The sequence below is a fragment of the Hermetia illucens genome, chromosome 5 (assembly GCF_905115235.1).
Source record: "Hermetia illucens chromosome 5, iHerIll2.2.curated.20191125, whole genome shotgun sequence".
Lineage (NCBI taxonomy): Eukaryota > Metazoa > Arthropoda > Insecta > Diptera > Stratiomyidae > Hermetia > Hermetia illucens.
Window position 1 is genome coordinate 7,955,586 of NC_051853.1, and position 12,085 is coordinate 7,967,670.

Sequence of the window (12,085 nt, forward strand, 5' to 3'; positions counted from 1 at the left end):
AAATGCAGCTGGCAGTTCTGTGCGGAATGCAATTTTGATGTACACAAACGCTTGACGTCTATGACTGGAATGTCAACATCTCGCGGTTGCCTACCAGACTTGCTAGACATTTCTTATCAGTGAATGAGATTCTTATCGGAAGAAGTTCACTGAAGCGGAGAAAAGTAGTTTCTCGGTTCCATTGGAAAGTGCGGTTTCTGAAGATAATTGTGCTTGAAAATGTCGATCTATAAAGATTTACCAGAGGTAAGATATGGACTAAAACAACGAAATAATAATACATTACTATTGCCATTTAGGAGCATCCGCGAAAATTGATTCCAGAATTGTGTAGGCAATTTTACCATCTTGGATGGGTGACTGGCACAGGTGGCGGGATCAGTATAAAGTTGGAGTAAGTTAAAGGATTTTCTCTTGTGTTTTTATTTGTTGAAAAAGGAGTCATTTGACTAATGTAATCAAGACATTTTACATTTCTAAGCTAACACTATTCTTGTAGCGACACATACTAAGCTTTTCAATCAGACAGTATTGGGTGCTTCTGCGTTTTATCTCCCATTTTTCCCTATTTAGGCCGTTTAGCTATAAGTTGTGATGCCCTAGGGTAATTTGAATATATATGTATATAGGTGTCCTATTCAGAAGGAAGCAATAATAACGAACCTGCTCGTAAAATAGCTTAAAGATAGCGAGGAATTACATAATTCCTCAAGGCAGATGAGAGTTAACTATTTAATCTCTCAATGTAAACCACAGTTTATATTTGAACAGTGAATTAAATCATTTTACGATATCGTTAACACGAAGAGAACAATTTGAAAATATGCGTTATTATTTGAACGATAACGTGTTTGTGACTATTCCTGAATCACTAAAGAGCTTATCCTTAAATTTGGTTTCTGTAGCAAGGTCTCCAATGAATTAGTGGAACGCAACAGAATAGTTAGCAATAAAAAATCAAGATTGGAATGAAATATTGTAGAAAAATAATTTACCTGACCTAAACCACATTTTTAAGGTTTTGTGTAAACACAAAACCTTATTAAAATCGGTTTACTCTGTCTGTCTTTTTTTTTGAGGAGGTGGAAATCTTCAAAAGACACTGGCCTGGACACATCAGCGTGTGGGATTCTTACCCACTAAAACCACCCCCGACTCTCTCCAAGCCCCGTGGAACCACCGTACGGTATTACATCACAGGCCCGAGTCAACTCATTTTAGCTTCGCCCCCTTTCGTCTCTACGCGGCGTACGTAACCGCGCTTTTCTGATCTCCTCTGCTTTTCGCAGTTTGCTCTAGATAGATACGACCATGGAGTTGATCGCATCCCAGTCTTCCTGACATGTTAGCATTCTTCCCACCAGATTCTCTGGCACAAGCACCTCTCCTAGAGTCTCCTCTAGGCTCTTCCTTTCCTCCACAAACCTTGGACAGTGGAAGAATACATTCTCTGGGACTCCATCGCAGTTTGGACAATGGGGTGAGGTATCCAGTTTAAACCTGAACAGATACTGGCGATATCCTCCATGCCCCGTGAGAAATTGAGTAAGATTATAATTAATCTCATCGTGCCGTCTCTCGAACCACTCCTGGATGGCAGGAATGAGCCTGTGTGCCCACCGACCCTTTCCCGAGTGTTCCCAACGCTCTTACCATCTATTTAACGATCTCTCCCTAGAGAGATAGACTTCGCATTATATATATTCGTCAGCTCGTCTGCCAATGGGCATCATTCCAGAAATGACGAATGCTGCATCATCTGAGACAGTCCTGAATGCCGAGCACACTCTTAGGGCTGTTCTTCTGTAGACTGAACTCAGTTTGTTACCGTTAAATGTAACCTGCAATGCCTTTCCCCAAACTGGAGCTGCATAGAGCAGGATCGAACTCACTACCCTAGCTATAAGCAACCTGGAAGCATGCCGTGGCCCTCCCACGTTCGGCATCATTCTTGCCAGGGTCACACTCGCAGTGGATGCTTTGTCATAGACATACTGCACATGTGCTTTATAGCTAAGTTTCCCATCTATCATCACTCCCAAGTATTTGATCGCAGGCTTAGAAATGATGATATGATTCCCAATTTGAATACGGGCAAAATTTCTTTTACGGCGCTTGGTGATAAGGACCGCTTTCGTTTTTTCCTCCTCAAGTGTTAGACCAGAACTCTCAAGCCAACCCTTAACAGCACTGATCGCTTCGCATGAGTATAACTCAGCATCTTCGAGATGCTTTGCGACAACAACCAGCGCTATATCATCGGCGTAGCCTACCACCGTGGCTTCCTCTGTCTGTCTGTCCGTCACACGCATTTTTCTCGGAGACGGTTATAGCGATTAACACCAAATTTGGTAGAAAGGTTGGAGCTGTGAACGCTCACGCATACAGTGAATTACACCCTTTTACGTCGAATTTAGGGGGGGGGGGGTCCTCATACATGCAAAAGGGGGGTGTAACATTTTTTTTCATCAAATATAGTCATGTGGGGTATCAAATTAAAGGTCCCGATTAGTACTTTTCAAAGCCGATCTTAGTTTTGACATTCGTTGGAAGGGTGGGGAGCGCGGGGGGTTGAAAGTAATCACTTCTTTAAGGGGGCCATTCTCAGAAGCTATCAAACCGAAAAATCTCAAAAAAAATCAGGAGGCTGCCACTATTTTGTGCCTGGGCTCCGAAATACCTTCCATGCCGATATCTGTTTAAATAAAGTTAATAATAGTATATTACTACAATTTTTTGTAATTGGGTAGAAACCCCCCCCCCTCCACCACGGAGAAGAAAGAAATGCCCTCCACGCTCGAGAACACGGCACGGGCCTTCGTGTCGAGGCTGCAGCGGCTTCCGGACAGCATCATGTGGCGCTTTCATTCATTCATTTCATGTGGCGAAGGTTGTCTTTCTGCAGGCGCAGCAATCCCGAATCCGTGAGACCCGATCTCTTGTCGAAGACCGGATGACTTGGGAGCCTTTGGCTCTCCTTGTATACTAGCTCCGCAGGGCTGGCAGCAAACTTCTCTCGGCGGGTTGTTTGTAGACCGAGTAGGACGAGAGGCAAGACCTGAGCCCAGGACGGATCATCGCGAGCCATAATGGTAGCTTTCAGCGTCCGGTGCCAACGTTCTAGCATCCCATTGTATTGCGGATGGTAAGCCGTAGTTCGCTGGCGTTTGAATCCCAGGAGTTTGCCTAATTCAGAGAAAAGAGTGGACCCAAATTTCATTCCCTGGTCAGTGATGATCACTGCAGGGACGCCAAAGCGAGGGATCCACTCTCGACAGAGGGCTTCGGCACAAGATTCCGCCGTAATGTCCTTCAGAGGTATTGTCTCAGGCCACCGCGTAAATCTATCGATGATTGTAAGGCAATACCTGTAACTGTGCGAATCTCGCAAAGTTCTTACGATATCGAGGTGTATGGTGTGGAATCGCTTGGTAGTGCGGGGAAATGAGCCCACTTCTTTACTTACATGCCTGGTGACCTTACACTTTTGGCATTCTACGCACTCTCTGGCCCAGGTGTTGATGTCCTTATTCATGGAGGGCCAGAAGTATTTCTCGATGACTAATCGATTTGACGTCCTGATGCCTCGATGCGCTACGTCGTGAACCGCGTGGAACACTTCCCTGCGAAAGGTGGCCAGAATGTATGGCCGGGGTCCCTTTTCCGAGTATTCGCAGCAGAGAGAGAGGTTCGAACCGAAGATGGGCAACTCGCGAAATTTATATTTGGGGTTGGATTTGAGGCTCTGAAGTGCTGCGTCATCTACCTGCGCCTTGGCGATAGCCGAGAAGTCGAATGAGGCGTGGATGTTAACCTCGGAGACACGTGACAAAGCGTCAGCAACTATGTTGTCCTTGCCGGACATATGCTGTATGTCAGATGTGAACTTGCTTATAAAGCTCAGGTGTCGAAGCTGCCGAAGGTACGCTTTGTTGGGCTTTTGTTTCAAAGCATTTGTCAGAGGGTTATGGTCCGTGAACAGTTTCAACGGCGTGCCTTCAAGGGAGAAGCGGAAGTACTTAATGCTCAAATACGCGGCGAGCAGTTCTCGTTCGTAAATACTGTAGTTCCGTTGAGCGAGGTTCAACTGTCTGAAGAAGAAGCTGAATGGCTGCCAGATTTGATTCACCTTTTGGTGAAGAGCAGCTACTACTGCGAAGTCAGAGGCATCAACAAAAACAGCTAGGGGTGCATCTTGTCGAGGAAATGCTGATAGTGTAGCATCAGCCAATTGCTGTCGGGATTTATCGAACGCGCGGACAGCCTCTTCAGACCACACAACCTCTCGCGGTTCACGGTTTTCGGACATGGGAAGCTTGAGATCGCTTGCATCTTGTCTGGGTTGGGCTGTATTCCGTCAGGGGAAATGAAGTGACCGAGGAATCTCACCTATGTCTGGGGGAACTTGCATTGCTCAACGTTTAGGACTAAACCGGCCTCAAGAAAACATTCAAAAATGCACTCGAGATGGGCTAAGTGCTCAGACTCTGAGGAAGAAGCGACTAAAACATTATCCAAATATACGAAACAAAAGTCGAGGTTTCGCAGGACCGAGTGGATGAACCTTTGAAAGGTTTGCGCCGCATTGCACAACCCGAAAGTCATCCGTGTGAACTCGGAGAGTCCAAAGGGTGTGCATATTGCCGTCTTTGGAATGTCTTCTGGAGCTAAAGGGATTTGATGATAGGCCTTGGTTAAATCCAAGGTCGAAAAGATGTGGCAGTTTGCGAGATGATGTGCAAAGTCGTGGGTGAGTGAAATAGGATATCCGTCTGGAACAGTCTGCGCTTTTTGCCTTCTGTAATCCCCACAGGGGCGCCATTCGCCATTTGGCTTAGGGACCATATGAAGTGGGGAAGGCCAATAGCTGTCCGAAGGTCTGCGACACCCTGTTGCATAAGTTGTTCAAATTCTTTCTGTGCAATAGCCAGCTTCTGGGGTGGTAAGGGACACACTTTCGAGAAGATAGGGGAAACAGTAGTGTTAATGTGGTGCTCCACTGTGCTTCACTGGTTTAGAGAGACTACACTCGGTAGTAATCTGGCTGAACTTTTGGAGGAGTGCCCGAACACGACTCAGTAATGTCCTTTAAAAGTACGGAAAGATTGTTACTTGGGTGAGATGCCATTTGGCCTGACGAATTAAGGTTGGTCGTGAGATCTATAAGAGACAAGTCCACCAGCAACCCATAGTGACACAAGAAGTCTGCGCCTAGTATGGGGAAGTTGACATCCGCCAGGATGAATCGCCACGAAAACGTCCTACGCAAGCCAAGACTCACGTACACTTGCCTATACCCGTATGTGTTACTCCGGGAGGAATTTTCTGCCGCCAGTTTTAACGATTGAGGAAATAGTCGATGGTGCTGGGGTACGGGAAGAACTGAAACCTCCGCACCAGTATCTACGAGATAACTGCGCCTGCTGAGGGGGTCATAAATTGTCAGGCAACGTGGCGCTGCGCTCTGGGTGGCCGTCGCCAGGACTCCCGCGGACCTAGTTTTCTGAGGTAGGCGCGAATTTACACGGGAGCGTACATTTGGTGCTTTTTTCACCGAATCTGCGATGATACCAACAAATACTTCGGTCCGTAGGTTATCCTGACGACCTGATACCTGATCGCCTTTTTCGAGCAGCAGACCGCGAGCGAACTCGCGACCTGGCGTCCGAATACTGAGCGTCCCGTGTTGCCCTCAATTCAGCCATACTGGCCACTAGCCCGGCTATTTCACGCTTTAGCTCGCCAACTTCTTTAGAAGGCTGCTGGACGGCCGTTATTGTTGAACGCGCCTCTAAAGAACCGGAGACGCACGCGAGGACCGCCTGGGTGCCCTCCAGGAGTCGTCGCAGCCAGAGTGATTTTAACAAGTCATCGTGCTCCCACCCAATTGCCTCATTTTGCGAAGCAATTGGCTGGGAGTTCGATCGCCCAAAGACAAACCTGCCAGCAAGTGATCCAGCTTAGCTGACTCACTTACCGACAGGCATTTGATTTCACAATGTCGGCTACCAGGAGGACGTACTCCTCATCCAGACCTACAATCGCGTGGTTAAATTTGGTTGCGTCTGTCGTTATTCCGGACATGTAGAACTGCGCCTCCAAATGGACGAACCACAGTTCCAGATTCCGTCGCCCAAATGGAGGGATCCGGACAGTGAGGGCGGTCACATGAGGGTCTGATGGGCCTGCCGCGTCTTGATTGTCAAAGGACATAACTAAAGCTAAGTTAACGACGCGAGTGTTGTCGAAGACGCGACTGTACCGGATTCTAACAAGGCCCTGCACTAACTACGGCAGACCGTACCTACAAATGCCCGCACGAGTGAAACGCAGACACCAACAACGCACTCCGAAGCGGATGCGTAGGCCAAAAAGAAAAGAACTCGCCACAAAAGCGAAACTCCTTCGGCGAACGTATCAACAATGTGTTTAAAATTATTTGTATATATATAGTTAAAAAAGCCCACGGACCCTCTTCCCGCCCAACCGGACCGAGGGGCGACCAACCTAAGGATGGGCTGAAGGCAACATCCAAAGGCCCGCATCACAGCGATGATGCGTTTTAACGCAAAGTGTGTGCGACCATGCGAAAATGTATTACTACATCCCGATTGTCGCAAACACTTCAGCCAATGACGCGGAGGTTCTACACTACAGAGACATGGATCTTATATCGAAGACAGTTCGGATCAAGACTGAAACCCATTAGGTCAGATTGTTACCGGACAGGACTCTCCGGATTATAGCATTGGTTGCAAGGATAACCGCTTTTTGCATCTCCATGTATAGTCCAGCCCTAAGATCGAGCGTTTTCAGCGCTTTATGTAAGTTCTGCGGGACTAATCCCGTCGCTGAAATTACTACTGGAACTACTTCGATCTTTTGTAGTCTCCAGGTCTGCTTCATATCGTCTGCCAAGGGGCCGTAGTTCCGGATTTTTTCGTGCTGTTTTTCAACAGTGTTCCGGTCCAACGGTACGGCTACATCGATTATAAAGCACGCTCGTTCTTCCTTCAGAAGCAGAACTAGATCGGGTCTGTTATGATTAACACTGCGGTCGGTGGCAATAGTGTGATCCCACAGTAGTTTGACCCGATCATTTTCCAAGATTCTCTGCGGAGTATACTTATAGTAAGGATGGTAGGTTGCCACTAAGTTATACTTCAACGCAAGGTTTTGATGGAGAATCTTGCAGACGGAGTTATGACGATTGGTGTACTCGGTACCGCTCAACATCCTGCACGCAGATGTTATGTGCTGGATGGTCTCTTCACAGTTGCATAACCTACAACTGGAGTTGGTGATTAAGGAGTCGTGAAGAATGTACCGTTTATAATTTTTTGTTGGGAGCGAAGCATCCTGAATTGAAGTTAGGAATGCTTCGGTCTCATAGAAAAGTACACCATTTGTCAACCATTTGTTGGAGGCTTCGATGTCAATGCCTGACAACAACAAATTTTTGATATGACCTCCGTGAATGGGTTTCTCTTTCCACATGTCGATCTTCTGTTGGACTGAAGTAACATTCGACATGGGATCCCATTCTCTGCTTCTCAAGTTCAAAGGAGATAATTTATTATCTGCCATGACGGTAGCCTGATGTATTTGGCTAGAGGATTGTTTCCCATAGAAAACTCACGAAGAGAGTGCACTTGATTGTAGTGCAACGTTTTTAAATCAAGTACCCCCCTTCCTCCCTGATGACGTGGGATAGTGATCCTCAATTTTTCGGCAGCTCTATTGTGCATGTTGTTGTTTGCAAGAACTACCCTTACCCGTCTATTGACAGCTTCTAAATCAGTATTACTCCACTGTATCACACCGAAAGTGTATAGAAGGACGGGAATGGCGAAGGTGTTGATTGCCATGATTTTATTTTTCCCGTACAGCTCAGTTTTAAGGACAAGATCCAGACGCCGTTCAAATTCCCCCAGCAACTTAGATTTGATTATTGCCACAGCAGGTGTTGTTGCTTGCAATATGCCGAGGTATTTGTAGACGTCGTCCGAATCCATGCCCTCAATTCGGATGTTATTTTGGCTGTATCCTTCGTTGTCAGTGTGTTTTCCCCGAACAATTGTTTTTATGCGACATTTCTCCAAACCCAACTGCATGCCGATATCCCTGCTGAACTGGATGGTGATGTCCAGCAAGGAGCGAAGTTGGTTCTCGTCTTTGGCATACAATTTGATGTCGTCAATGTACATTAAATGGCTTAATGTACATTTCGACAATATGCCATGCTTGACTTGGAACCCGTATTTGCTTTCATGCAAAAGATGGGATAGCGGATTCAAAGCCAAACAAAACCACAGTGGGCTTAGAGAGTCGCCTTGGAAAATGCCACGCCTGATTGGTATCTCTCCTGGTGTTTGCGAAGATACCGATAGCTTCGTGCTCCAATTCTTTATTACTGTTCTCAGTAGAAGAACGACATTCGGGTTGATTTTATACAAGCGTAACACTTGTAGTAACCACGAATGTGATATGGAGTCAAAGGCTGATTTATAATCGATGTAGGCTGTCGAGATGTTTCGTTTTTGGTGGACAGCCTGCTTTACAGCTACCGTATCGATTATAAACTGTTCTTTGCAGCCTCGGGAGCCTTTTGCGCATCCTTTTTGCTCCTCAGCTATCAATTTATGAACATCAAGATGTTTTGAGATGTTCGCGAACAGAACTGAAGTGAAGACCTTGTAGATGGTAGGAAGACAAGTAATTGGTCGACATTTTGAAGGGCAAGAGACACACTGTTCCTTGGGGATGAGGAAAGTTATCCCCTTGGTGAAAAATGGTGGAACTAAATCAGGATCTGCAATCATCTGATTAAATTGATTTGCCAATATTCTGTGAGTGCTCTTGAACCGCTTCAGCCAGAAGTTGTGAATCTTGTCAACTCCTGGCGCCTTCCAGTTACCTGCCTTGTCAAGGGCTGCTTCAACGTCGACTTCAGTTACGTCAGGCATGGTCATTTCGGGGAGGGCCTCGCATGAACGCATAAGATGTGGGAGCCACGCTGCTTCTAAATTGCAACGACTGGATTCGCTCCAAACACTTCTCCAGAAGTCTTCTGCCTGATCCAGATCGAGGTTACTTTCCCTATCTGAGCTGGTGAGATTTTTGTAGAATCCCCGTTGGCTCTGGAAGAACAAGGTGTTGTCTGTCCTTTGCTGAAAACTTTTCTGATACCTACGAATGCGATTGGAGCATACCGCAAGTTTCTGCTTCAGCACCTCGAGGATTTCTTCGATTGGCATATCATTGGACAGATGGTAGTTTCCAATGATGTTCGCAACGCATCTGTGTACTCTTAGTGATGGATTTCCAAGGAGTGCTTGCGTCACACGACCAATCTCCTTTCTCAACTTTTCGACTCTTTTGTTGAGTCGAAACACCCAGAACGGTAAAGTCCCTCTGCGCATACCTCTGTTATTCGCTCTAAGATGTTGATTATGGAGACGAAAGAATGCAAAAGAACCCCTTCCTACATCACACTTCTCCTCAGGAGATAGAGGCTAAATCTAATTCAAAGAAGTATTTAGCCATTACTAGTTTCCATCGACCGGTCTTAACACAGAACATCTCTGGAGCACTAAATGATGGTATAAAGTTGCTAAATTCTGATTATTTGTAAACAGCGCTACTACTAAGTTATCATTTATTAATCAAAACGCCCAATAGGAAGTAGTTTTCATTTACCAACATTAGTAATAGTCATTAAATTCCTCATCAATTTATTTAATTTGTCAAATATCTCCGACAGCAATGAAATTTACATAGCACCGTCCGGAGTCCAAAAGGAGCGTATTCAACCAGAGGACTTGTTCGTCCAGAATATCGAAGGCGATGACCTTCAATTCCCTCCAGAGTATAAAAAGTACTATTCTGCTCAACTAAACCATGTATATAAAACTAAACTGAATTATTTTGCGCTAGGCTAACTAAAAGTCAATGCACACCCTTGTTTTTACTGGCATATCGTCACCGAGGCGCTGGCGCTGTGATCCATACTCATTCCCAACATGCTGTGATGGCCACTTTATTATGGTCAGGGGATGAGTTTCGCTGCACACATTTAGAGATGATTAAGGTATTTTGTATGAAGTCGATTGATTACTAGAAAGTGCCGCGATTCGTCAACAGTGTATCATTGCCATTGATGTTGAGGATAAGCTCTAATAGCGATTGCTTCTCCGCAGGGTATTTTTGATCAAGAACGAAACGCATATCTTCGCTACGACGAGGAACTGGTTGTGCCCATAATCGAGAACACTCCTTTTGAAAAAGACTTGACAGAGGACATGTATAGCACAATGATGAAATATCCAGGAACTAGTGCAATTCTAGTTCGTCGTCATGGTCTCTACGTTTGGGGAAGCACTTGGCAAAAAGCAAAAACAATGTGAGTGACAATTTCGGTATCAAATATTTAACCAATCTATAATCTTTTGTTTCGCAGGGCCGAATGTTACGATTACTTGTTTTCGGTAGCGGTGGAAATGAAAAAGTGTGGACTGGACCCAACAGCTAAACCCGTTTAGAAAGTCACTGCTTTGGCTGACTCCTGTCCAAGCGAACTTACCTAAGAGTGATTAACCGAAACAGTTCCGGCGTATTGTATCCAAATAATAAACTCGTGTGTTATTGAATAAACTCATTTAATCTCTTTTATCAAATATTTTTTATTCCCTCAATAGAGATTGCTTTGCACAAAAATTAAACAATTCCTTGTTGACTTTCTGCAGCTCGTTGATTTGGGCCCTGAGTTTCTCGATTTCATTCGAACTGTCGGTTGTGGCCGTACCGGTAGACGTAACAACTGCTGGTCGTTTTGGTCTTGCTGAGGTTACTTCTATTGCTTCGTTAACGATGGTCTCAACAACATAGTTGTCGTCTTCAACATCCACCATTCGCTTCAGGTTGCCAGTCACCACAAAGCTAGGTTTGTGCTTTGCTTCCAGAGGTTCCTTGAGTCTGCGAGTGACACATGTGAAAGCTACATTGCTGATCTTGCCTTTATGAGGCAAGGTCCGAATCAGTTGCCGACTAGGTGTATGCCAAATGTTGACATTCTCATCTACTCCACCCGATATCAAGAGTTCGCCGTCCACAGAAAGCGCTAGGCAAGTCACGCTGCCGTTATGACCAGTGAACGAATTTTTCGACTCTTCTATTCCTATATGATATTCCCTGCTCCTCGGTGGTGAACAAAGGTTGACTTCGTAAATGCGTCCTGACACTGATCCCAAGTAAGCAACTGTTTCCGATTTATTTACCACAATACGTTGCATCGCCTCAGGGAACACTATATCCAAGAGTAGATTTCCAGTCGAGAGATCATACACTCTGCAGGTCCTGTCCAGTGAAACCGTATATAAAAGAGCTCGTACACCTCCAGCCCCGACGTGGAAGTCGGTCACACTCAGTCCATGGCCGCTGAGCGTGTACAAGGGTTGTGCTTCCTTCTGATTTGTGCTTATCGCTTTGGTTAGATTCCACACTACGATGTTTCCGTCTTGTCCTGCAGAGAGGAAGTGAGATCCGTCGTCTGTGAACTTAATCTTCGTCACAGCTTGATAATGTTTTGATAGAGCTGTTATCATTTTTCCTGAGCACAAATGCCAGATGTGGACGACTTCCTGAATGCCTGCAACTAAATAGTTCCCATCAGGCGAAACATCCAAACTTAACACTTTCCCAGGTGTAATGAAACGGGTTCCGGACACTTGATCTTGGCTATTCAAAGGCCAAATGTGTAGCATTGGTTTAGTGTTGTTTGCTGTGATTAAATATTCGTGGCGTACGAGAACTAGAGAATTCTCTGCGGCAGCACCTCCACCTTTGTACATCATGACATTGGTGCCGGTTCGTGGATCCCAGGCACAGCATGTCCACTGACTACCATTCGCATCACTCGTGAAAACAGCCTCGATTAAGTCACTCATTTCCGCACAATATACATTTATACAGTCTCAAATTTGTTAGTAGCAAACGCACGTGGATCCGCGATGGACACTCATTTGTTGACACGAACAGCGTTTCCAGATCTGCCTGACAAAAGGGCGGAATATGAGGAATTTGACAA

At 45.6% G+C, this 12,085-nt stretch overlaps 2 protein-coding genes across 2 annotated transcripts; one reads left to right on the top strand and one right to left on the bottom strand.

Moving 5' to 3' along the window:
- Window positions 1-72: 72 nt before the first annotated feature.
- On the top strand, window positions 73-10,598 carry LOC119656662 (probable methylthioribulose-1-phosphate dehydratase). Its single transcript, XM_038063141.1, has 6 exons — window positions 73-246; window positions 300-394; window positions 9,764-9,877; window positions 9,937-10,090; window positions 10,200-10,402; window positions 10,460-10,598. The coding sequence occupies exons 1-6, from the start codon at window positions 220-222 to the stop codon at window positions 10,539-10,541; spliced, it is 675 nt and encodes a 224-aa protein (XP_037919069.1). The 5' UTR covers window positions 73-219; the 3' UTR covers window positions 10,542-10,598.
- A 49-nt stretch (window positions 10,599-10,647) lies between these two features.
- LOC119656659 (WD repeat-containing protein 18) lies at window positions 10,648-12,063 on the bottom strand. Its single transcript, XM_038063137.1, has one exon. The coding sequence runs from the start codon at window positions 11,943-11,945 to the stop codon at window positions 10,683-10,685; it is 1,263 nt and encodes a 420-aa protein (XP_037919065.1). The 5' UTR covers window positions 11,946-12,063; the 3' UTR covers window positions 10,648-10,682.
- Between the last annotated feature and the right edge of the window lie 22 nt (window positions 12,064-12,085).